Raw genomic sequence first — 27442 nt, forward strand, 5'->3', positions numbered from 1 at the left:
ACCTACAAAAAAAAGCTCCCATAAGGCTGTCAACTGATTTCTCAACAGAAATGTTGCAGGCAGGCCAGAAGAGAGTGGCAATATTCAAAGTGATGAAAAGCAAGGACCTACAACAAGATTACCCAGCAAAACTATCATTAAGAACTGAAGGACAGCCCTAGCTGCTTTGACTCAGCGGTTAGAGCGTTGGCCCGCAGACCAAAGAGTCCCAGGTTCAATTCCGATCAAGGGCACGTACCTCAGTTGTGGTTTGACCCTGGCCCTGATTGGGGTCGTGAGGGTGGCAACCAATCAATGTGTCTCTCTCACATCAATGTTTCTCTCTCTCCTCCTCCCCCCCCCCCTCTACTTGAAGATAAATGTAAAAATATTCTTGAGGAGGATAAAAAAAAAAAAGAATTGAAGGATATATAAAGAGCTTCCCAGACAAGAAAAGACTGAAGGAGTTCATCACCACCAAATGAGTATTACATAAAATGTTTCTTTAAGAAAAAGAAGATAAAAAATATGAACAATAAAATAACATACCCTAACCCTAACCCTAATAAAATAACCCTAATAAAATAAATACATATCTATCAACGATTGAATCTAAAATACTAAATAAACAAACAAGCAGAACAGAAACAGACTCATAGATATGGAGAAAATTTTGAGTTGCCAGATGAGAGAGGGTTAAGGAAATCAGTGAAAAAGGTGAAGGGATTAAGAAAGTTGGTTGTTATAGAACAGTCATGGGGATGTAAAGCACAGCATAGGGAATACAGTCAATAATATTTTAATAACCATGTATGGTGTCAGATGGGTACAAGATTTATCAGGATGATCACTTAGTAAGTCCACTAACTGGGGTATACACCTGGAACTAATATAATATTGTATGTCAACTGTAATTGAAAAATAAAATATAAATAAAAATAATAAAACTAACATTTGTTTTAGCCAGTGAGGTTAGTTAAAAAAAATCATTCTAAAGTTCAAAAGACGAAATGACAAAATTCAGGGAACACTCAAAATTCCAATTTATATCTGATATGTAAGTGTACTCAGCACTAAAATATAATTTTAATCAGAAGCAGAAACCTAATAAATTTTATTTTATCCTTACTGGAGAAAACTGTTTAAATTGTGTAGTGATAATCAACAATAAAGTATAAAATAATAAATAAAAACTTAAGAGTCAGATTGGCAGTGAGCAGACTTATCTTCAGTATTCCAGGTATAGCAGGCATGTTACTAATGTGAAGATGTAATAAAGATCAGGCTAATCACATTTTGTGCCAAACAACTGAATCCATACAAACAGCTTCCCTTGCTCTAACTCAAATTTTACCAAACAAGTTTCTGATTAGAAATTGGTTTTTCCATTTATTCTGTCCAGAGAGAAAATTATATGCTTTCAGTCCAAGGACACCATGTATCTCACTGAAAACTGATGAGTTAGTATTCTGGACTATAAACCAGTTAGCTCATGAACATGGTTAACATAAAGAAAAAGAGGAAGCACTAAAGTGGATTTGCAGAATCAAGAAAATGTCAGGGGGCTGAGTTTTCATTATGGCTCATAAAAGATGCCATCACCCCTACCCATAGATGAATTCCATATCCCACTTCTCACCAAAGCAGTGAAAAAAATGCCTATCAATGACAGGAGGAAGAAGAATCATGACTCACTGCCTCAAGTGAAGACTGGAATGTAAAGCTGGACTGTTAATAGGTATCTCCATACAGATCATCCTTCCTTTTACTTTTGTTGCTAGTCCCTGGTTTGTTTTTAATTCTTTTTTTTTCTTTATTGATTTTAAAGAGAGAGGAAGGGAGAGGGAGAAAGATAGAAACATCAATGATAAAGAACATTGGCCATTTCCCACATGCCCCCGGGGATTTGGCCCACAACCTGAGCAGGTGCCCTGACCAGGAGTCAGATCAGCAACCTCTTGGTGCATGGGTCGATGCTCAACCACTGAGCCACACCAGCCAGGCTGTTATAAATTCTTTTTTGTTGTTGTTGTTGTTTTTTAAATCCTCACCAGAGGACATTTTTGCATTTATCTTCAGATAGAACAGGAGGGAGAGAGGGAAAAAGAGAGAGAGAAACATAGATGTGAGAGACACACATTGACTGGCTGCCAACTGCCAGAGCCGGGGATAAACAGCAACCAACGTACGTGTCCCTTAGCGGGAACGGAACCCAGGAATCTCTGGTCCATAGGCCAATGCTCTAACCACTGAGCAAAACCGGCCAGGGCTGTTTTTAATTCTTATTAAGTATTCTTGTAAGTCAAATTAATGCCTTCTTTAGAACAAGTCGGGCAATAAAAATATCCATAAACAATTCATTCAATTCTCACTATTGGCAAAATTAAATTTCTAAGCCAGAAAAAGTTAGAAACAGACCCCGAATTATGATAAATTACCAAGATAAGTAGCACCTCTTTGTAGTCATGACTCTCAAAAACATGTAAACATGTAATAAATTTTAAGATAATTAAGGGATTCATTAAAAAAAAAAATTCTTTCAAAATCAAGTGTCATATCTAACTAATATAAATAAGGAGAAATAAAATAGAAGGAACTGAAATAAAATCACAGGTAGAGAAGAACTTATCAAACTGAGTTTCTTAACAAATCCAATGAAACTAGTATACAACAAAGAACCAACCAGCTAAATTATAAATAGAACAGATTTACATCTTCCAAGTCCTCTCTATATTTGAATATTCTAATCCAATATCCAACAGAATTTTACCACTTGATAACACTAAAGCAAAGTACACACTAGATTCCTCACCAATGACTGAAGGATGAGTGGGGTCAAGGTGTCTATATTATGGGTTTAATACCTGATTATGTTCCAAAAGAAAAACTAGAATGTGCTAATGGTGATTGTAGAAATACAGCACTTTCTGGTTTCACACTACAGTGTCAATTCAACATGGAATAAACACCAATACATTTCATGGAATAAGCAAATCTGCTGATCCAGATATATTGATATTATCAGAACCTTTTCAGTATTTCTAATTTTAAGTGCTTTCAGACACTTAATTAATTTAAAAAGAGCTGTCTTCCTCTGAGTTTACCAAACGCTCAAAATATTCTGAAAAATATCAAATTTATTTATTATGCAGGGTCCCTGCTTAGATGGGCTAAAAATGTTAAAAGGTAGCTGGTAGCATTATAAAATATATATATATATATATTTAAGTACATTACCTTACTAATCCTCAAAAAATGTTACCAATTTGTAGTAAGATCCAGCTAAATTTTCATCTTGTCTCAAGACTCTTCTTGAAGAAAAGTCATAAACCAATTTGACACAATTTAATCCTGAAATGTACACTATGTAGTTTTTAAAATCATTACAAAATAATCTGTATGAAAAATTACAGTAAGTGTGTACTAAAATAATTCTGCTTATTCTCTGTCAATATGACACTAGTATGATTATAATTTTTATTTTCCTAATGCCTAATGATGTTGAGTGTCTTATAAGCATATCTGTCGTCCATATATCTTCTTTGGTGAAGTTATCTGTTTAAATCTTTTGCCTATTTTTTTCTTGGATTTTTTTGTGTTCTTACCAAGGACTGGGAGTTTTTACTAAATGATGGACACAATCTTTGATCAAACATATACTTTGTAAAAAATTTATCCCTGTCATGGCTTATCTCTTCATTCTTCTAACAGTATCACTCAAGAGACAGAAGTTTTAAATTTTGATAAAGTCTAATTTATTCTTTTTGTGATTGTGAATTGTTGTTTGGGTGCTATATCTAAGAAATCATTTTCTAATTTAAAGTCACAAAAATGTTCTATGTTTCCTTCTAGTTTTATAGTTTGAGATTTTACATTTAGGACTATGATCCATTTTCAGTTTAAAATTTTTATATGAATTGAGATATAAATACAAGTTCACTATTTTGCTTACGGATATATGATTGTTTCAGTACCATCTGTACCACTAAATATGTCAAAAGTCAGTTTTTCATATATGTCTGGGTCTGTTTCTTGGCTGTGATCTGTTCTAGTGGTATGTCTACCTTTTTGTCTTAATTACTGTAAGTCTTGGTAAAAAGTCTTCAAATCAGGTAGAGTTAATTCTTCAACTTTGTTTCCTTTTCAAAGTTTTGGCTATTCTAGATCCTTTGTATTTCCACATGATTTTAAAAATCATACTGTAAATTTTTAAATAAAAGCTTGCTGGAATTCAGAATGTAATTGTGTTAAATCTGCACAGAACAATTTAAAGAGAATTAGCATATTAATAAACAATGTCTTCCAATTCACAAACAGTATTTATTTATTTAGGTTTTCTTACATTTTTTTTCACAATGTTTTCTAGTTTTCAGTGTACAAGTCTTGTGTATCTTTTGTCAACTTCTACCCTAAGTATTTCATATTTTTTATGGTATTACCAGTGATATTTTTGAATTTGACTATTCATTTGCTTGTTAATACCAGAGTATATGGAAATAAAACTGATTTTATATATTAATCTTATATTCTGAAATCCTGCTAAAATCCTTCATTAGTTCTAGTAACTTTTCTTGTAAACTCAAAACAAGATACCACTACACACCTTTTATTTTTTTATTTAATTTTTTTTTGGTATATGCCCCTAGCGGGAACCGAACCCGGAACTCTCTGGTCCACAGGCCAACACTCCAACCACTGAGCCAAACTGGCCAGGGCCCACTACACACCTTTTAGAATGGCTAAAATTAAGAAGACTGACTATAACAACTGTTGACAAAAATGTGAAGAAAGTGTAATTTTCTTTTCTTTTTTTTTTGTACATGCCCCTAGTGGGAACCAAACCCGAGACTCTCTGGTCCGCAGGCCGATGCTCCAACCACTGAGCCAAACCGGCCAGGCCAGGAATTGTAATTTTCATACACTACTGCTAGGAACGTAAATGTTATAAGTACTGTGAAAAACACCTTGGCAACTTCTCAAAAAGTTAAACATACATCTACCATATGATCTAGCCATTACACTCCTACATATTTATCAAAGAGAAATAAAAGCATTTGTCCATACAAAGACTTGTACATGAATGTTCATTAACAGCTTGATTTGTAATATGCAAAAATTAGGAACAACCCAAATGTTCATCAACAGGTGAACTGATCAATTATGGGATATCCATACAATGGAATATTATTCGCAATAAAAAGGAATGAGCTATTGATGATGCATATAACATGAATGAATCTCAAAATATTTAGCTGACTAAAAGGAGCCAAACAAAAACCATACAAACTATGATTCCAATTATATAAAATTATTTAAAGTGCCATCTAACCTTTAGTGGCAAAAAGCAGATCAATAATGCCTGAGGAGATATTACCAACCAAAGGGCATGAGGAAACTTTTGGGAATGACATTATGTTCACTATCTTGATACTGTCAATGTTTCATGTCAAAACTAACCAAATCATACATTTTCAATATGGGCAGTTTATTATATGTTACTTAGACCTCAATTTAATAGTAATAATAATAAAGGTACCAGTGTAAGATTATGTTCACTATATACCAGAATATACTTTTTAAATTGATATATAATTCACATACCAATAATTCAACATTTTAAAGTATAAATTCACCGGCTTTTTGTATATAAACAAGGTTGTTTAACAATCACTACTATTTAATTTCAGAACATTTTCTAGATGATAAAAAAAAATTTCTAGATGACAATTATTTTATCTGATCACTGCAATTCAAGCCTCAAGACCTTCAAGCTTAAGAGATTGTTTTTAAGTTCATTTCAAGGGCTTATGGAGTAAATACTGGTACTCTTCATAATTTTCTTCTATCTAATCAAATCAGACCCATGTTGACATAAATACTGATAATTTCAGAGACATTCTGATCATAAAAATATCATTTAGCCCTGGTCGGTTACAGCGTTAGCCCAGGGACTGAAGGGTCACAGGTTCAATTACAGTCAAGGGCATCTACCTGGGCTGCAGGTTTGTTCCCTAGCCCTGGTCAGTGTCATGAGGGAGAAAATCTATCAATGTGTCTCCCTTACATTGATATTTCTCTCTATCTCTCTCTCTCCCTCCCTCCCTTCCACCCTATCTAAAAAATAAATGGAAAAATATCCTCAAGGTGAGGATTAACAACAACAAAATCATTTAGATACATGTATAATTGTAATAGTGATTATCAAATTATTCTTTCTCTTAAAATATTAATTCTAAATGTAGAAAATTCATTTCCCTCTTGGCTTCTCATTATCAATGCTAGTGCTAGCCAAGACTGAACCACAGCGGTGAATAAAGAGATGGTACTTTTATAAACTGTGAATAGCACATAAATTGCAAAGTTTTAAAAATTTAAATTAATTCAATCCATTTTGAGATAAACTCACCACAAATTATACTTTCTCAACAGCCTCTCGTCATCATAATATTTATAAAACTTTGGGTAAAGCTAACATGTCATTGGAAGGATAACAGGTTTACCTACACTCCACACTGTACCAACTCAAAGCATTATAACTGATATTTGGGTTTTTTTAATAATGAAAAATAAATTTAAAAAAAATACAAAAAACATCACCCTGGCTGGTGTGGTTCAGTGGTTAGATCATTGGCCCACACAACAAAGGGTTACAGGTTCAATTCCTGGTCAAGGGCATGTACCTGGTTCCAGTCGTGGCATGTGCAGGAAGCAACCAATCAATGTGCCTCTCTCATAGCAATGTCTCTCTCTCTCTCTCTTTCTCTCTCTGCTCCTTCCTCCCTCCCTCCCACTATCTCTAAAAATCAATGAAAAAAATATCCTCTGGTGAGGATTAACAACAACAAAAAAAGACATCACCATTTGCATTATAGCATCTATTGTTTCTAAAAGAGATGATAATCATAATCAAAATCTAGCAATGTTTTATTATGAAAGACTATTAGTAATAACAAATATATATATAATAAACCTTGGAATAACTTGTATCTTTTTTTACTGATTCTATTATCCTACAGATTATTTTCAAAGCACAGATAATAAATTTGATAACGCAAAAAATAACTGCTGATACTAGAATTTTTACACTTCTAATTTAGCACACATTCTGAAAAAAAAGCAATCATTAATCACTGCTAAAAACTTAACTTTTTATATGATATTTTCCCAGCATTACAAATCACAAGTCAGATATATTCCCAATGACACGCCTAAGCAATGTATTTAAATTGATATGTGTTGAAGCATAATTTGTGAAGGATATTACATTCCCTTAGTAAAAAATATGAAATAATTATTACAGCATGACTATATAACTGAAATATCAAAGACAGAAAATTTCAAAAAAACATGTAAACACATCTTTCTAATATTACTTAGCCATAACTACTTTTAAAGCATACCACCAAGACTAAGTAGCATTTTGATATTTAAGACAAATATAATCAAAGATCTTTTGAACCTACGAAGGTACAAATACTACTAAACACATCCACTTCAGATAAATTACTGTGTATCTATTGGGGGGGAAAAAAACACAAATCCTGGCCCAGTCAGTGTGGCTCAGTGGACTGAGCGTCATCCCATGGACTAAGAGGTCCCGGTTTGATTCCACGTCAGGGCACATGCCCAGGTTGTGGGCTCAATCCCTAGTTGGGGTTGTGCAGGAGGCAGCCAACAATGTTTCTCTCTCACATTGATGTTTGTATCTCTGTTCCCCTTCCTTTCTCTGTAAAAAATCAATAAAAACATACTTATAAAAAAATAAAAATTTTAAAATACACAAATTCCATTAAAATGCAGGTGTATACATACTCAGTAGCTATAAAAAGTTTTACCTGCAAAATTATGAACTGCTTCATCTCAGATTTTGTAGCTTGTAAATAGTTAAAACCATGGGTGTTAAACCCTTGAATGTCAAGAGACTACTCTAAATGTTTGAGAATATAAGAAACAAATGAAGAAATGAATTCAATAAATCTTCTAGGCATAATGTCGACATGGGTTTTATCACCTAAAAAACATTTCTCCTAGATATTTCTCCTAGAGAAATGAAAACTTAAGTTCACATAAAAACCTGTATATGAATGTATATTCATAATCACCAAAAACTGAAAACAATACAATTTCCTTCAACCAATGAATCAATAGACAAACAATGGTACAACCATACAATAGTATTCCAACAAACACAAAGTAACAAACTATGGTATATACAAAAACTTGGATAATTATCAAAGGTATTATAAAGAGTACAAGAAGTCAGCCACTTAATTCCATTTATGTGATATTCTCCAAAAGACAAAACTACAGTGATGTAGAACTAATGGGTGGTTGCCAGGGTTAGTTGTAAGTGGTGGGGGTTGGGTAAGCATTAATGTAAAGGGAAATCATGAGGGAATTTGGAGGGTGATGGAGCTACTGTGTATCATGACTGTGCTGAAGGTTACATGAATTTATACATATATTAAAATTCACAGGTCTGTATTTTAAAAAGGCTAATTATACTATATGATACTCTGTGGGGGGGTATTAATCCTCACCAGAGGATATCTTTCCATTGATTTTTTTTTTTTTTACAGAAAGTGGAAGGGAGGGAGGGAAGAGAAACATCAATGTAAGAAAGACATACCGATTGTCCCCCACATGACCCCGACCGGGGCCAGAATGGAACCTGCAACCCAGGTACGTGCCCTTGACTGGGAATTAAACCCGAAACCATTTGGTCCATGGGCCAATGTTCTAACCACTGAGCAAAATAAATGGCATTTCTAAGAAGTCAAATAATTTTACTTACCAATTTTAAAAAGTGTGACAGTGTTATAAACAGCCAATTATTAAATAAGTTTGCTCAATTTAATGTAACAAAGTCAACAAATCAAGTGACTGAAAAAAACCTTTAAAACTCTACTAACTTTGTAATCAAAAGGACTTACCAAGTTCATTGAGACTCTGGGCAGCTTTCGTTATCTCTCTACTTCCCCCTTGCAGCTGTCCTTGGAGTCTCTTACTGAGATGTAAGATGCGAATTATTCTCCGAAGCAAATCACAGGCAACCTGTACAAATACCACAATGTTAAATAAGTAAATGTGTCCATTCTTTCCAGATGCTACAGATTCGTCTTTTTTGTTTCCACCACTCATTAACCTAAATAATCACAAGTCTTAAAAAGTTTCACTTTAAGCCCTGGCTCAGCACTTAGAACATTGGCCCTCAGACTGAAGGGTTGTGGGTTTGATTCCCAGTCAAGAGCACATACCTGGATTGCAAGTTCAATCCTCTCCCTGGTCACAGTCATGCAGGAGACAACCAATCGATCCATGGGCCAATGGATGCTTCTCTTCCTCCCTTCCTCCCTATCTTCCACTCTATCTAAATAATCAATGAATAAATATCCTCAGGTAAAGATTAACCAAATAGAAAAACGTTTCATTTTAAAATAAACTCCAATTTATCCCAAAAGGAAAGAATTTAGGATTGAGGTGCTATGAAACTCAGGGATTTTTCTCTTCAGTCCTACACAAGTTTTCTTCTCTAAGCTAGTGGTTGTCAGTCTTGACTTCATTCTAAATTCAAGTGGGTAGATTCAAAAAGTTCAAATGCTGCCCTGGTCAGTTTGGCTCAGCGGTTAGAGCATCAACCTATGGACTAAGGAGTCCCTGGTTCAATTCTGGCCAAGGGCACATACCTCAGTTGTGGTTTGTCCCCAATCCTTGTTGGGGTCATACAGGTGGCAACCAGTCGATGTGCCTCTCTCACATTGATGTTTCTTTGTCTCTCTCTCTCTTTCTCTCTCCCTACCACTATGTCTGAAGATAAATGTAAAAATAAAAATATCCTTGGGTGAGGATTACAAAAAAAAAAATTCAAATGCTCAGGCCATAGCCCTGACCAATTAAATCAGAACCTCTAGCAGTGGGAACTAGGCATCAGTATTTTTTTAAATATCCTCAAGTGGTGTCAATGTGCAGCCAAAACTGACAACCACTGTGTTAGCACTGCTCAGCTTCCTACTATGGTCTCCTATTATTTCCAATCCTGGTTTCTCTTTTCTGGGTCCCTAATGGAACAGACTTAAAATTCAATTTTACTAGAACTTAAAGAATAAGCATGCCCTTCTTGAATTTTCATAATTTTTAAATCACTAATAATTATCCAAGAAAAGTTATTTTAAAAATAGTACCATGTATGTCACCTCCTATTACCTTTTCATTATCAGATCTAATACTGGTTCTCCGCCTACCCAAAGACTAAGATATGAAATAAAGACCGATGTATTTCAAGGCACTTTATTACAGAAGCAGAATCCACGACAACTGCCTGGAGGAGAGTGAGGAGAAGGGAGACTGATGGAACAACATATATGTAATAACCTTCAGCTTCAGCAGTGATAATAAAGAAAAGAGAGATGGTCTATGCTGCTGCAGCATCACCACCATCTATGAATGGCCCTGAGGCTGGTTGAAAAGAACAACACTGCCCATCTAAAGAGGAAAATCCTAACTGGCGGCAATAAAAATTAAAAGCACTCAGAAGACAGAGTCCTTGAGACTCCAGCTTTTTCTTTCTGAGTGGAACACACACACCAGAGACACACAGCCCCATGCATGTACTCACAACATGCACAAAAACACAACATATACAAACATAAACATAAAATAAAATTTATGTTTACAAACATATATAAGCCAAAGGCAACTATGTACTGGACATGTGTACCTAAGTGCTTTTATGAGTAACTAGTCTAAAGTACTTAAAATAATGAAAGCCAATGACAAATAATATTTCCCCCTGGAAAGTGGAAGATTTGGGCATCTTGATCTTTTAATTACTACATTTTATTTATTTTATGAATAGGTAATATAAGCACACAATTCAAAATTCAAAAGATAAAAAAGCTGCCCGTGGCTGGTGTGGCTCAGCAGTTAGAGCATTGGCCCACATACCAAAGGGTCTCAGGTTCCATTTCTGGTCAATGGCATGTACCTGGGTTGCAGGTTGGATCCCCAGCCCCAGTAGAGGCAGGTGCAGGAGACAACCAATTAATGTGTTTCTCTCATATCGATGTTCCTCTCTCTCTCCCCCCACCATCCCCCACTCTCTCTAAAAACAATGGAAATATCCACAGGCGAGGATTAACAACAACAAGGATAAAATCATCCTCATATATCTATGTCCCAAATATGAACTTCCCCAAAGCAACCACTATTATCAGTTTCTTGCTTTTCAGATTGAATTTTTGGACCATTAGGAAAGCAGAATCCCTAGCAATCATTCCCCTGGGATTCTAAATACACCATAAGAAGAAAAACAGGTCTTATTTTAATCTAATCAGGACTGTCCTGCCAGAATTCCCTAGTATCTACCCAATAAAGGATATAACCTCAAACATAAAACCTTTGAGTTTATTTCTAATGCTTTTACTTTTAACCATACTTAATCTGTCACCAATTCTTATTGACTTTTTCTGCTGCATAACACAACAATTATTTTACCTCTATTCCTATAACATCACCCTAATCCAAATCTTTATCACCTTCACCTTAATACTGTGGTCTCCTGGCTAGCTTCCCGAGCTCTTACTAAAATCCATCCTGCCAGATTTATGGTTTTAGAAACAGTTTTCAGCACTCCAGCACTATTTTTAATAAACTTCACTGGTTTATTATGTTGAATATTCTCAGAATAGCATTTTTTTTTATTATTATTATTTTTATCCTCACCCGAGGATATTTTTCCATTTTTTGTACAGATACAGTGGGAGGGAGAGAGAGGAAGGGAGAGAGAGACAGAAACATCGATGTGAAGGGACACATCGAGTGGCTGCCACCCGCATGACCAACCAGGGCCGGGGACAAACTGCAACCGAAGTACATGCCCTTAGCAGGAACTGAACCCAGGTCTCTCTGGACCGCAGGCCGACGCTCTAACCGCTGAGCCAAACCGGCCAGGGCAGCATTTAATAAAATCCTTAGTCAAGAAATCTTAGATACTCTATAAGGCATCAACTCTCACAATTTCCTAATATAGCTTCCTCCACTCCAATTTCTTTTCCTTCTATATTTTTTACTTTAGACTTTTGTTATCAAATATAATACAAACATATTATTCAGCACTAAAAATAAGTGATTTATCAAGCTATGAAAAGACATAGACGAAACTTAAATGCATATTACCAAGTGAAAGAAACCAATCTGAAAAGGCTACATACTACATGATTCCAACTTATGACATTCTAGAAAAGCCAAAACTATGGAAGCAGTAAAAGATCAGTGGTTGCCAGGGGTTGGAAGATGAATAAGCAGAGACTAGATTTTTAGGGCACTGAAAATATTCTGTATTACACTATAATGATGGATACATGTCATTATACATTTGTCCGAACCCACTGAATGTACATCAAGAGTGAACTCTAATGTAAACTATGGACTTCAAGTAATTCATCACTTGTAACAAAGGTACCACTCTACTGGCGGATGCTGATTATGGGGGAGGCTATGTATATGTGGGCATAGGGGATATATGGAAATTCTCTGTATTTTTCCTCTAAAGTTTGTTTGGCACCTAAAATTTGTCTAAAATAAAAAATAAAGTGTTTAAAATCTATAGATAGATAGGTAGATATAAATACTACATAGAAAACCACATACAGAAATTATAGCTAAATGAACTTGGAACCACCACACAGATCAGGAGAAATAACCATGTCAGCCACTACAGAAGCCCTCCAGGTAACCCTCTGCCAATACAAAATCCTCATCCATCACCCTCTACTCTTCATCCCATCCAAAAGAAACAACTATGGCTTTTGTGGTAATTACTTCCTTACTTTTATTTATGGTTTTATTACTGAAATGGATATACATAAATGCCACAGGTTAATTTTGCCCTTTCAAATGTATATAGACTTCCTGGCCACCTCTTTTTTTTCTTTACAATCTGTTAAATAGATTGGGTCATCTGTTCTATACAGTTTCCCACTGACCGAATTTTCTTGATTGCATCCCCACAGCATAGTTTAACATGTTCCACTGTCTTCTATACTTGCTATACATTAGTAGGGGGATGGAGGCAGTTTCATCAGATTCAAGATTAATATTTTTGGCAAGATCACTCATTAGGTGGTAGAGTACTTATAATACATGCATGATTTTCTCTCGTTTATTGCTGTTAGCAGCCACTGAAACTGAGAATTAAAATCCAATGAAATGGTGAATGCAAAAATGGTAATACTCCAATTCCATCATTTTGTCTTTATTTGCTAGCATATAAAATTTCTCTATAAAAAAACAACTTTACCCCATCTACTATTTGTTTAGCCAGTGGTACTGTTCATATAAAAAAGAATGAATACTTCATTTTGTGGCATGGTTTAACAGTTTCCAAAATTAAAAACTACTTTCCTAATATCACCAAAGATAAACAATTAGTTGGTTTTGTTTGGGCTATCATTATGAACTCATACATTTAAGCATAATAAAGGATGCCAATCCACTGTAGTTCTTATCCTTATAGGTGCTCACACTGTCCCACTTTTGGCCAATGGGAACCTCTGAAGGTGATCAAATGTACAGATCTGTGGGAGGCTTAGAGGTTTCCTAAACTTTCAGTTCTAAAACTGCAGGAGGTGGTCACCCGAGAGCATCTTCAACTTGGCTGCCCTTTTTTTGTAATTGGGCTTATTATTATTATTTTTTTTATTACTATTTTTAGAGAGAGAAGAAGGGAGGAGATAGAGAAACATGGATGTGAGAGTGCAACATGGATGAGAGAATATAACATCGATGGACTGCCTCCTATATACCCCGACCAGGGATTGAGCCTGAAATCAGGCATTTGCCCTTGACAGGGAATCGACCAGTAGCCTGCTGGTGCATGGGATGACACTAAACCAATTGAGCCACACCAGTGAGGCCACCTGCTGAATCCTTTTATCATTACCCCTAGTAAGTAGCTGTTGATGGCATAAAAATATTCCAGGATAATTTTATATATTTCATGCCCCGGACCTGGAATTGATGATTTATCAAAGAAACCCTACTTTCTTTTAGAAGTCAACAGCATGTCAAGACCACATTCTAGGAACTAGGTTACTCATTTTGGGACTTTATAGTATGCGTGGCTAGAAAATGTTAGAATTAAAACATCACATAGATTCATGGAGACGGTGGTGGAGTGAATGGAAGCTACACTGTCTCCCAGGACCAAACCAGAATTACAACTAAAATAAAGCCAAATCATTGGGGAAAACCAACTCAGGGGCAGTTGGAGAGAGAGAGAGTACAACCAGAGACAGAAAAAGAATGCCAAATTGAGCTTGGTAGGTACTGTAGAGACGTGTGGGGGTGGGCTGGGAGCCCACAGAGAGCAAAGGAAGGTTGTATTAGTGGTGTGCGCTCCCCACTGAGAAAGTGGGGGTTTTCAAAAGTAACAAATCAACTACAGTCACTCACCTTGGACTCTGGCAGAGAGATGGCGGATTAGACTAGAACTGTGTGGATAAAGTCTGGGGCTCCTGACCCGGAAGAAAGCTGGAGGGATAGAGGCTGGGAGTTCTGTGCTGAATCATTCCCTCACAGGACAGCAGCCATCTTACTCAAAGAGCCTTTTCCCAGAGCCCTGGGGAGAAGCAACTGTCACACCAACAGGAATTCAACACCACCAGACCAGGCACCAGGCCAGAGAAATGCAAATTGAGGCTCATTAACATCTCAATTTAAGGAGCTAGCAAAGGTCTCACCTGCAAATCAGCTATAGCCACTCACCTTGGGCTCTGACAGAGGGAGGGCGGACTGGACTGAAACTGAGTGGAAAAAGTCCAAGGCTCCTGGCTCAGGAGGGGTAGATGCTAGGAGTTCTGTACTGAATCACTCCCTCACAAGACACTAACAATCTTACTCAAAGAGCCCCTTCCCAGAGCCCTAGGGAGAAGCAACAGACCCTCCCACAGGAATTCAACACCACCAAGCCAGGCCAGGCCAGAGAAAAGCAAATTAAGGCTCCTTAACATCTAAAGCAGCAGGTCTCACCCTGTGGGTCACGACCCCTTTGGGGGGGGAGGGTCAAATGACCCTTTCACAGGGGTCACCTAAGACATAACAGTAGCAAAATTACAGTTATAAAGTAGCAACAAAAATAATTTTATGGTTGGGGGGTCGCCACAACATGAGCAACTGTATTAAAGGGTCTCAGCATTAGGAAGGTTGAGAACCACTTTAGATTCTAAAGTCTGATAGTAAGCAAGTGCCCCACTAACTGGAAATCCTCTTACAGCTGAGGAATTTTTCATTCACCTGAGGGCTACAAATCAAGGCTCATCAAGTAACAGAGACTTATAGCTTCCATGGCTTGCAAATCTACCCAGGAAAGAAAAACTTGACAGTGGTGTTTAATATGAGTCCTCCCACACTCATCCAAACCCAGCAGAGGGAGCCACAACCAGCGGAACACCAACACGCACAGAAAAAATTTGGTAGGGCCAAAACCTATTGAGACAGCCAAAACCATGAAACAAAGAAACAAAGCCCATATGAAAGAACAGGATAATATTACAAGAGAATAAATGAAATGGAATTGAACCAGATATCTCCCTCTGATGAGGGAGAGTTCAGAGTAATATTCATGAGGAAGTTCAACAGCATGAGTAATGATAAAGAAGCAGTGAAAACCAACCAATTGGAAATGAAGAATGACATCGCAGAAATAAAGCACATATTGGAAGGAATCACCAGCACAGGAGACAAAGCTGAGAACCAGATCAGTGAATTAGAAGACAGGGTAGGACTTCCAGTCAAGATGGTGATGTAGGTAAATGCGCCATCGTCTCCTCCAAAAACCACATCAAAATTACAACTAAACTACAATACAACCATCCTTCAGAACCACCTGAAATCGAGTTGAATGGAAGTCCTAGAACTACGAAATTATAGAAGAAGCCATATTGAGACTGGTAGGAGGAGCAGAGGCCCAGACAGGCTGGTCCCACACCCACGTGTGGTGGATAAAAATATGGAGGGACACCTCAGCTGGGAAGGTCCTCCTTGAGGAGTGAGGGGTCCCCATCCCACTCCAGGCGCCCAGCTCAGAGTGTCAGTGCCAGGAAGAAAAGTTCCCATAACTTCTGGCTGGAAATACCAGCAAAAACTGAGGCAGAGAGAGACTGAGGCTGCCGGAGCTCCCAGCAGATCCTCTTAAAGGGCCCAAACACAGACTTACTTGGACTTGCTCCCTCTGAGCTCAGATGGGAGGTAACTTCAGGGGAGTCAGAAATATACAGGAAATAACTGAACTGTCTGGCCTCAGAACGAGGGCTGGAAGGGCAGCTTTCTCCTGGACAGAGGTGCAGGCAAAGGCTGATGTTGCTTTGGTGAGCCTTTCCCTGGGGCAGCAAATGGCCTCCATATCTGGGACTCCAGCAACCTGGCTCACACTGTTTGCCCCACCCTGGTGATTCCCTGAGGCCCTGCCAACCCAACTTTCAGGACCACCCAAGCTGTCTCCAAAGGTTTTACCATAGGATTGCCCTGTCTTGGATCCTGCTTCAGAGTTTCCTAAAATCTCTCAAGCAAGCAGCATCTGGTCTCAGCAAGCCCCGTACCTCTCATTAAGTGGCCCCAGGTCTGGAACTAGAAGCAACTAGCCTTGGTTCACAACTTGGCTTTTCCTGGGCACCTCCAAGCCAAGCACAAGAAGCAGCCATCTGAAGGTAACTCTGTAGCTTATGCCAAGTCGCCCGGGATAGAACACAGGCAGTGGCTGACCTTGACCCAGAGCCAGTACCCCCAGTGGACAGATTCAGACCACATCAAAACACTACTACCCAACCACCTCCACAAGTAACAGACTCAATGAGTGAACTCAGTGAGTACCAGAGCCCTGATGAAGTAAGTCTTACTCTGTGTGGTGGGCCCCTAAACAGCCAGTGGTCAGTGGGCACAGCCAGTCCTTGCAGCTGATCAACCTGAGTAAATCCCTCCCACTGATGTGCCAACAGCAATCAAGCTTCAATTACAACAGAAGTGTGTACAGTACACATTAGGGGTGCACCTCAAGGGCCCAGTTGGGGTGATCAGGGAGACTATGCCACTGGATTCTATAGGACACCCTACAAAGCCTAGAAGATATAGCATTTCCACCTAATACATAAAACAATCACGGGAAAGCAGCCAAAATGAGGAGATAAAGAAACATGTCCCAAATGAAAGAATTAAACAAAATGAAAATAAGCAATCAACCCAGATGCAGAGTTCAAAACACAGGTTATACAGCTGCTCAAGGAACTTGGTGAGACATTCAAGGGACACAGTAATTAAAACCTTCAAGGAACTTAAGGAGACCTCCAAGGGACTTAGTGAGAACATGAACAACATCAAAAAGGACCAGTCAGAAATGAAGGATGCACTAAGAGAAATAAAGAATAATATACAGGGAATCAGTAGTAGACTAGGTAAAGCTAAGAAGCAAACCATTGATTTAGAATACAGTCATCCCTCACCACTTTGCACTTTTGACTTTCACAGCTTCACTCTATCACAGTTTTTCCAAATATATTCATTAAAAAGTTGATTGAGACAGTGAAAATGATACAGCACGTGCTTGGTTGTCTGAGTCAATTATATACCCCTGTATTATAATTAAAATTAAAATTACTGTACATATGGACTGTAGGCCTATGTATTCGAGCACCCTTGCAAATCCTTCAATGCCAGGTGCAACCCCCTCGACCACTCCTTGTGTGTGGGCAATAACCTTTTCCCCAACAATCGGGTGTGGTGAAACCAAGCCAATCAGAATGTGCTGTTCACTGATTGGCTCTCCTATCCTCTTCCTAACCTGGCCACTGATTGGCTCAGCTTCATGCAAGTTTGTTTCTCTCATATATGCTTCTACATCGCTAAGCATCACAAGCATCTTTGCTCTTGTAAGTGTTTGCGACTTCTGAGAACTTTTATCTAAGCCCCATGATGGCTCCTAAATGTGCTGCTTCTTCTAAGCCTTCTGATGATGAAACTAAGTGCCGGAGGAAGAAGCTTAACATCCAGGAGAAGGTGAAACTCTTGGATATGATCAAAGATCAAAAGAAAATCGTGGAGGTTGCCCACCATTACGACTTGAGTCTACTGTTCACTCCATCCGTAAAGATGAAAAGAACATCTGTGCAACGGCTACTGTCTCTTTCAACAAGGAAGCAAAGCACATTGTAACAAGTCATAATACGTTCATAGTGAAAACGAAGTCCACCCTAACCGTTGGGATCAGCGACAGCCACAAGAAAAATATCCCGTTGGATTCACTGGTCATCTGGGAGAAGGCAAGGCAGCTCTATCAGCGCTTTACAGCAGATGAACCTCAACCAGGACCCTCTTCTGGAATGTTCGTGGATTTCACGGCAAGCAAGGATTGGTTGGAGAAGTTCCAGAAGAGGTATCATCTGAAGAGTGTTATTCTCCACAGAGAGGTTGACCAGACTGCAGCACAGGACTATGTGAACAACACATCCAGAAGATCCTAGAGGAGGGCAAGTTCATCAAGAACATGTGGACGAGCTGCTGGAGACACATTCAGATCCCTTAACTAACGAGGATCTGGTGGAGATGACTAAGTTTGCGAGTGAGGATGAGGAAGAGCAGCCGAGGTTCCTGGGGGTCAGGAGGAGGAAGTTCACCTTAAAATTGAGCATCTCTCTCAAGTCGTGAGAACTATTAAGGTAGTACAGGACACAATTGGCGAATGGGACCCAAAAATGATGCGTGCATTGTGGTTCCAGAATGCACTTGATGAAGTGACAGAACCCTACAAAAGCCTCCTCACGCATATGAAAAGACAGCACCAGCAACTGCCTATCACGCACCCAGCCGCACACCCAAACACCCACTGCCTACTCCTTAGTACCCCTTCAGCAGAAGACGACGATGACACACCTGCTGAAGATGCTGCACCACCTAAAGACTCTCCTACTGAGTTCGTGCCTTCAGGTGAGCAGTAACCTTCTCTTCTTTCTTGTGCAGTACATCTCTACATCTTCATTGCTTCATCATTGAACAAGCTGCACTATTTTCAAAGGTTAGTGGTTGTCTGTAAGAACTATGTGTAATTAAATGTACAATAATAATAATATGATATTTGTAACATCTAATATGTCTTTTCTCTAATATATTGGGTAATACAAGTGCAACAGTGACTAAAGGGTGTTATTTCACGTCTAGAGGGCTCTAATAATGTTAAAAAAACATATTTAGAAGGTCGTGAACAAGTTTTTGATGCTCTGTGAAAATATTCAATTTATCAATAAAGAATCCTACTTCGCACAAATTCACTTATTGCGGTAGAGTCTGGAACTGATGAATTGTGATAAACGAGGACCGACTGCATAAGGAAGTACAAAACACCAGAAAAAAAAAATCCAGAAAAATGAGGGTAGTGTAAGGAGCCTATGGGACAACTTCAAGTATGCCAACATTCGCATCATAGGGGTGCCAGGAGGAGGAGAAAGAGAGCGAGACATTGAAAACCAATTTGAAAAAATAATGACAGAAAACTTCCCTAACTTGGTGAAGAAAACAGACATACAAGGCCAGGAAGCACAGAGAGTCCCAAACAAGTTGAACCCAAAGAGGTCCACACCAAGACATACTATCATCAAAATGCCAAAGGTTATATACAAAGATAGAATCTTAAAAGCAGCAAGAGAAAAGCAGTTAGTTACCTTCAAGGGAGCTCCCATAAGAATGTCAGCTGATTTCTCAAAAGAAACTCTGTAGGCCAGAAAGAAGTGGCAACAGATATTCAAGGTGATGAAAAGCAACAACCTACAACCAATATTACTCTATCCTGCAAACCTATAATTTAGAATTGATGAACTTATCAAGAGTTTCCCAGACAAGAAGAACCTAAAGGAGTTCATCACCACCAAATGAGTATTATATGAAATGTTGAAGGGTCTTCTTGAAGGAGAAGAACAAAAATATGAGAAATAAAATGGCAATTGATACATATCTATCAACAATTGAATCTACAAACAAAATGAGCAAGCTGAACAGAAACAGACTCATAGATACAGAGAACTTTCTGTTGCTTGCCGGAAGGGTGGAAGATCAAACAAACAAAAAAACAACAACAAAAAGAAGACAAGGTAGAAGAAAATCACCCAATCAGAGACCCAAAAACAACCAAATAAAAAACAGGAAGATAAGCCTAAGACAACCATGGGACAACATTAAATATAACAACATCTGCATGACAGGTATGCCAGAAGCAAAACTGAACAAGGGTTATTAGAGAATATATCTGAAGAAATAGTGACAGAAAACTTCCCTACCTTGGTAAAGGAAAAGGCATACAAGTTCAAGAAGCACAGAGAGTCCCAACTAAGAAGAATCCAAAGAGGCTCACACCAAGACACCTCATAATTAAAATGCCCAAAATTAAAGACAAAGAGAGAATCCTAAAGGCAGCAAGAGACAGGCAATAGGTTACCTACAAAGAACCCCCACAAGGCTCTCAGCTGACTTCTCAACAGAAACACTACAGGCCAGAAGGGAATGGCAATGAAGTAATCAAGGTCATGAAAAACAAGGATCTGAACCCAAGACTACTGTATCCAGCAAGGCTATCATTCAAAATAGAAGGTGAAATAAAGAGCTTCCCTGACACAAGAAGGAATATATTAGCACCAAACCATCACTCCAAAAAATGTTAAAAGGACTGCTGTAATTAGTAGAAGAAATAGGTGGAGAAACATAACCATAATAAAAAAAAAATAGCAATAAATAAGTACATACCAATAATAACCTTAAACGTAAATGAATTAAACGCTCAGATCAAAAGACACAGAGTAGCTAAGCAGATCTGGCTCAGTGGTTGAGCACTGACCCATGCACCAAGAGGTCGCCGGTTCAATTTCCGGTCAGGGCACGTGCCCAGGTGTGGGCCAAAACCCCAGTGGAGGGCATGCAGTAGGCAGCCAATCGATGTTTTCTCTCATCAATGTTTTTATCTCTCGCTCTCCTTCTCCCTTCCTCTCTCTCTAAAGTCAATAAAGAAAAAAAAATTAAAAAAAAAAAAAGAGTGGCTGAATAGTTAAGAAAGCATGACTCATATATATGTTATTTACAAGAGACCCACCTAACAACAAAAGACTCACATTAGTTGAAAGTGAAGAGATGGACAAACTTTTTCTAAGCAAACAGAAAGAAAAAACAAGCTGGGGTAGTAATACTAATATATGATTAAACAGACTTCAAAATGAAGGCCATAACGAGAGACAAAGAAGGCCACCACATGATGATATTGAAAGGATCTATCCAATGGGAGGATATAACCTTGGTAAACATATGTGCACTTAACATAGGAGCACCAAAATACATTAAAAAAAACTTCTGGAGGACTTCAAAGGAGAAATCGACAGCAATACAATCATAGTAAAGGACTTCAACACACCACTGACATCACTGCATAGATCCTCTAGACCAGTGGTTCTCAACCTTCCTAATGCCATGACCCTTTAATACAGTTCCTCATATTGTGGTGATCCCAACCATAAAATTATTTTTGTTGCTACTTCATAACTGTAATTTTGCTACTGCTATGTCTTAGGCAACCCCTGTGAAAGGGTCGTACGACCCCCAAAGGGATCGCAACCCACAGGTTGAGAACCACTGCTCTAGACCAAGAATTAACAGGGAAACAGAGACTCTAAATGATTCACTAGATCAAATTACTTTAATAGATATATACAGAGAATCATACCCCAAAACTGCAGAATTTACGTTCTTCTCAAGTGCACATGGGCATTCTCAAAGACAGATCACATGTTAGGACACAAACAAAGTCTCTACAAGTTCAAGATTGAAATTATATCAAGCATCTTTTCAGATCACAATGGCTAGAAACTAGAAATCAATTACAGCAAAAACATTCAAACACATGAAGACTAAATAGCATGTTATTAAACAATAAATGACTTACCAAAGAGATCAGGGAAGAAATTAGAAACTTCCTAGAAACCAATGAAAATGCACACACAACAACACAAAATCTATGGAATGCAGCCAAAGCACTTCTGAGAGGGAAGTTCATAGCACTACAGGCCTACCTCAAGAAACAAGAAAAATTTCTAATTGACTTTCTAACCCTACAACTTGAAAGACTAGAAAGTAAACCAAAAGAAAAACCCAGAGCAAGTAGAAGGAAAGAAATAGTAAAGGTCAGAGCAGAAATTAATGGCATAGAAACTAAAAAAATAATTCAAAAGATCAATGAAACAAAGAGCTGGTTCTTTGAAAAGATAAACAAAATTGATGGACCCTTAGCCAGACCCACCAAGAAATAAGAAAAGAAAACCCCCCTCCAAAAAAAGTCAGAAACAAAAGAGAAATAACAACTGACACCAAAGTAATACAAAGGATCATTAAAAACTACTATGAAAACTATATGCCAACAAATTGGACAATCTAGGTGAAATGGACAAATTCCTAGAATCACAGTCTCCCGAAAGTAAACGGGAATAGATAAAAAACGAACAGATCAATAACACCTAAGGAAATTGAAGACGTAATCAAGAAACTCCCAGTAAACAAAAGCCCAGTGCCGGACAGCTTCATGGGGCAGTTTTTTGTTTGTTTTTTAATCCTAACCCAAGGACATTTTTACATTTATCTTCAGATAGAGTGGGAGGGAGAGAGGAAGGAAGAGAGAGAGAGAAACATGGATGTGAGTGAGAGAGACACATTGACTGGTTGCCACCCACATGACCCCAATCGGGGCCAGGGACGAACTATAACCGAGGTACATGCCCTTAGCAGACACTGAACCCAAGCCTCTCTGGTCCGTCGGCCAACACTCTAATCACTGAGACAAACTGGCCAGGACATCATGGGGCAGTTTTACCAAACATTCAAAGAAGATCTAACACCCAGTCTCCTCAAACTATTCCAAAAAATCCAAGAAGAAAGAAGACTTCCAAACTCATTTTATGAGGCCAGCATAATTCTAATGCCAAAATCAGATAGACACTACAAAGAAAGAAAACTACAGGCCAATATCCCTGATGAACATAGATTCCAAAAGCCTTAACAAAATATTAGCACATCGGATCCAGCAATACATCAAAAAAAGTATTCATCATCACCAAGTAGGATTCATCCCACGGATGCAAAGCTGGTACAGTATCTGCAAATCAATAAATGTGATACACCACATAAAATGAAAGATAAAAACCATATGATTATATCAATAGATGTTGAAAAAGCATTTGACAAAATCTATCACCCATTTCTGATGAAAACACTCAGCAATGTGGGAAGAGAGGGATCATATCTCAACATAATAAAGGTCATACATAAAAAAAAAACAAAAAACCCACAGCCAACATCATATTCAATGGGCAAAAACTAAAAGCATTTCCCTTAAGAACAAGAACAAGACAAGGACGCCTACTTTGGCCACTCTTATTTAGCATAGTACTGGAAGTCTTAGCCACAGCAATTAGACAAGAAGGAAAAATAAAAGAAATTCAAATCGGAAAGGAGGAAGTGAAACTGTCATTATTGACAGTTTCATTATATGACATGATATTGTACATAGAAAACCCTAAACACTCCATCAGAAATCTACTAGACTTAATAAATGAATCTGGCAAAGTAGCAGGATACAAAATTAACATCAAGAAATTAGACAGGCTCTTCTTGGATTGGCTCAGCAGTTAGAGTATTAGCCTGCAGACCAATAAATTGTGGGTTCGATTCCAGTCAAGGGCACGTACCTCAGTTGTGGTTCGGCCTCAGCCCTGACTGGGGTTGTGCGGGAGGCAACCAGTCAATGTTTCCTTCTCACGTCGATGTTTCTCTCTCTCTTCTTCCCACTCTATCTGAACAAAAATGGAAAAATAATCTTGGGTGAGGATTTTTAAAAAAAGGAAACTGACGGACTTCTTATACACCAATAATGAGCTTACAGAAAGAGAAACTAAAAAAACAATACCATTTATCATTAAAGCAAAAAAACTAAGATACCTAGGAACAAACTTAACCACAGAAGTAAAGGACCTGTTCTTAGAAAACTTCAGGACACTGAAAAAAGAAATAGAGAAAGATATAAAAAAAAGTGGAAGCATATACTTTGTTCATGGATTGGAAGAATTAACATCATTAAAATGTCTATACTACCCAAAGCTACCCAAAGCCATCTATGGATTCAATGTAATTCCTATTAAAATACAGCTGCATTGGATAATGATGCCCTGCCCTGGTACCAATCAATCAATCAATGGAAACCCTACCCTGAAACAACACACCTGAAAAGCTGCTGCATATTCTATTAAGCTTCTTCCCTGGAAACTTCCCTAAACTCTCCACCCCTGAAATCCTTAGTACAGAGGACCCAGCAAGCTCTCCCTCCCAGAAGCATGCCTTCAACTTTCCCTTTCCCATTTCCCTCTAGCTCCCCCTAGGCACATAACCGTTACCTACCTCATTCCCAAGCTCCAAGGGCCCTTCCTTTACCTCTATAACTTGTTCCCTGAGCCCAATAAATAATCTCTGATAGCTGGAGTCTTGGCCCTCCCTATTCAGAAATCAAGGAGCAAGGTTGCTGAACCCAGGTACAGTCTGACTCCCAGTCTAACCCTCGGTGCTGTTCCTGCTGCATTCAACATTAAGATGTCGATTCTTCCCAAACTGACCTACAAATGCAATACATTTCCAGTCAAAATCCTAACCAGATTTTTTATAAATTAACAAGCTGATTCTAAAATTCATATGGTGTGGCTCAGTGGTTGAGCGTTGACCCATGCACCAAGAGGTTGCTGGTTTGATTCCTGGTCCAGGCACATGCTGGGATTCCAGCTCATTCCCCAATGGGGGGCATGCAGCATGCAGACCATGAATGTTGATGTTTTTCTCTCATTGATGTTTCTATCTCTCTCTTCCTCTCCTTTCCTCTCTCTCTCTAAAAATCAATAAAAACATTTTAAAAAATAAAATTTATATGGATTGCAAAGCAATTAAAATAGTATTCCTTTTCAAAATCATTTGGCTAATAAAACTTACTAAAAAGCTGCGGTAAGCAAGACAGTGTATTATTAATATAAAGGTAGAAAACTAGAACTGAAGAGAGCAGAGAGTCCTGAAATAATCCCCACATTTATACTCAATTCAATTTTGTGAAGGCAACAAAAAAATAAATAGGGGAAGAAAAAATTTTCTAAGAAATGGTGCTAGCAATTCATAAAAGAAAATCTGACAGTTTAGACTTCATCAAAATTTTAAATTTTTTTGTTTTTAAAAAAAAGCACCATTTGAAAATCAAAAAAGTCATACACTGGGAGAAAATTCTGCAAATGTTACATGAGATAAAGTACTTGTGTCGTAATATATAAAAAACTCCTACAACTTGCCCTGGCTGGTTTCGCTCCGCGGTTGGAGCATCGGCTTGCAGTCGAGAGATCCCGGTTCGTTTCCTGCTAAGGGCATGTACCTCAGCTACAGTTTGTCCCCGGCCCTGGTTGGGTCGTGCAGGAGGCAGCCACTCAATGTGTCCCTTTCACGTAAATGTTTCTCTCTCTCTCTCTTCCTTTCTCTCTTTCCCACTCTATCTGAACAAAAAATGGAAAATGTCCTCGGGTGAGGATAAAAAAAACAAACAAACAAAAAAACAAAAACAACTCATAACCCAGGTGTAAAATGGTTAAAATATGTGAACAGATTTAGATTAAAAAAGATATACTAATGACTAATATTCAATATCATTAGTCATTTAATGCAAACTTACCACCATCCCACCCACCACTACCAACAAACAATAAAAATAAATAAACATGTAAACTGAAGCCATAATAACATAACACTTCACACCTACTAGAATGGCCAGAATCAAAAAAGAGAAAATAACAAGTGTTGTGAAGAAGTATAAACACTGAAACCCTCACGCTCTACTGGGAATGCAAAATGGTATAGGCACTTAGGAAAACAATACGGTCATTCCTTAAAAGATTAAACAAACTTACTATATAACCCAGCAACTCCATTTTCAGAAATCTACTAAAGAGAAATTAAAGCTTAGGCCCACATAAATAAATGTAAGCAAATGTTCATAACAATATTTTCATTAAAGCCAGTAACTGAAAACAATCCAAATGGCCATCAACTGGTGAATAAATAAACAAAATATGGTACATCCATAAAATATAACAGTATTCAGCATTAAAAACAACAACAACAAAGAATGAATTACTGCTGGCATTCTACAATATGGATGAACCTCAAAGGCATTATGAAAAGTAAAAGATGCCAGATACAAAAGACTATCTCTTATATAATTTCATTTTCATGAAATCAGAAAAGGCGAATCTATATAAAGAGAAAAAAGATTAGTGGTTGGCTAGGACTGGGGGTGAAAACAAGGACTGAAGGCTGAAATGCACTGAATGTTAAAATTCATATGTTAAGCCCTGGCTGGTTTTGCTCAGTGGTTAGAGAATCGGCCCATTTCTTGGTTAAGGGCATGTACCTGGGTTGCAGGTTTGATACCCAGTGCGGGAAAGGGTCATGTAGGAGGCAACCAATTGAATGTGTCTAACACACTGATGTCTCTGTCTCTCTGTCCCTTCCACTCTCTCTAAAAATCAACAAAAAAAATCCTCAGATGAGGATTAACAACAAAAAAATTCCTATGTTGAAATCCTAATGATACTGTTATAATTAACCTAGTTATTAATAACAGGAAAGGAGCAAAGGAATAACAGGTACATGCCCAGTAAAGTTGAGGTGACATTGGGAAGATATTGCCTGTCAGTCACAACTGGAAACAGGCCATCGGCCAGAATGGTGTGACCACTGCAAGGGCGTGAAATTTGGGATATTTAATTCCCTAAACAAAGGAACTTGCTCCTTTTGTGTTCTTGTGCTCTTGCTGCTCTTGGGACTCTTGCAACTTGTATAACTCAGGACTTATGGTGCTCTCCTGTATACGTCCACATGGCTGGGGAAATGGACTAATAATGCCTGCTGCTAGCCTGATACTGAACTAGACCCAGCTCAACCATGGAAAGAAAACTGGACAATGGCTTTGCTTCTAGCTCTGCTGAAACCCCAGCTATACTACTATAACCAGACAAAGGGAAATAAGACTTTGGACACCCAGGGATATAATTATACGCAAATAAAAGTCACTTATTCTCCCGTGCAAGTATCAGAAAATTATTTTCCTCAAAATATCATAAGGACTCCACCCTTAGCAACCAGTGGGGAAAGGGACACCTCAATTTCTCTGACTACACTAACCCTTAATGTGATGTATTAGATAGTGGGGTCTTTGTGAGGTAATTAGGTCATGAGAGTTAAACTCTAATAAATTGGATTAGTGACCATTATAATAGGGACCTCAGAGAGCTCTCTCACCCTCTCTATCATGTGAAGATACAAGAAAACTGACTATCTGCAACCCAGAAGAGAGCCCTCACCCGGATGC

The 27442-nt window shown here is 38.1% G+C and overlaps 1 protein-coding gene across 6 annotated transcripts in view; it reads right to left on the minus strand.

Annotated features, from left to right (window-relative positions):
* COG5 (component of oligomeric golgi complex 5) overlaps window positions 1-27442 on the minus strand; it is a 439997-nt gene that overhangs the window by 367267 nt on the left and 45288 nt on the right. For 5 of the 6 annotated variants that reach the window (XM_036246141.1, XM_036246143.1, XM_036246142.1 and 2 more), the window contains exon 6: window positions 8913-9033. In XM_036246141.1, the coding sequence (XP_036102034.1) occupies window positions 8913-9033 (121 nt within the window). Of the gene's footprint in view, window positions 1-8912; window positions 9034-9236; window positions 9283-27442 lie in introns of those variants that run through there. The other variant, XM_036246147.1, reaches the window with a different exon arrangement.

This window comes from Molossus molossus, unplaced genomic scaffold (assembly GCF_014108415.1).
Source record: "Molossus molossus isolate mMolMol1 unplaced genomic scaffold, mMolMol1.p scaffold_m16_p_7, whole genome shotgun sequence".
NCBI lineage: Eukaryota > Metazoa > Chordata > Mammalia > Chiroptera > Molossidae > Molossus > Molossus molossus.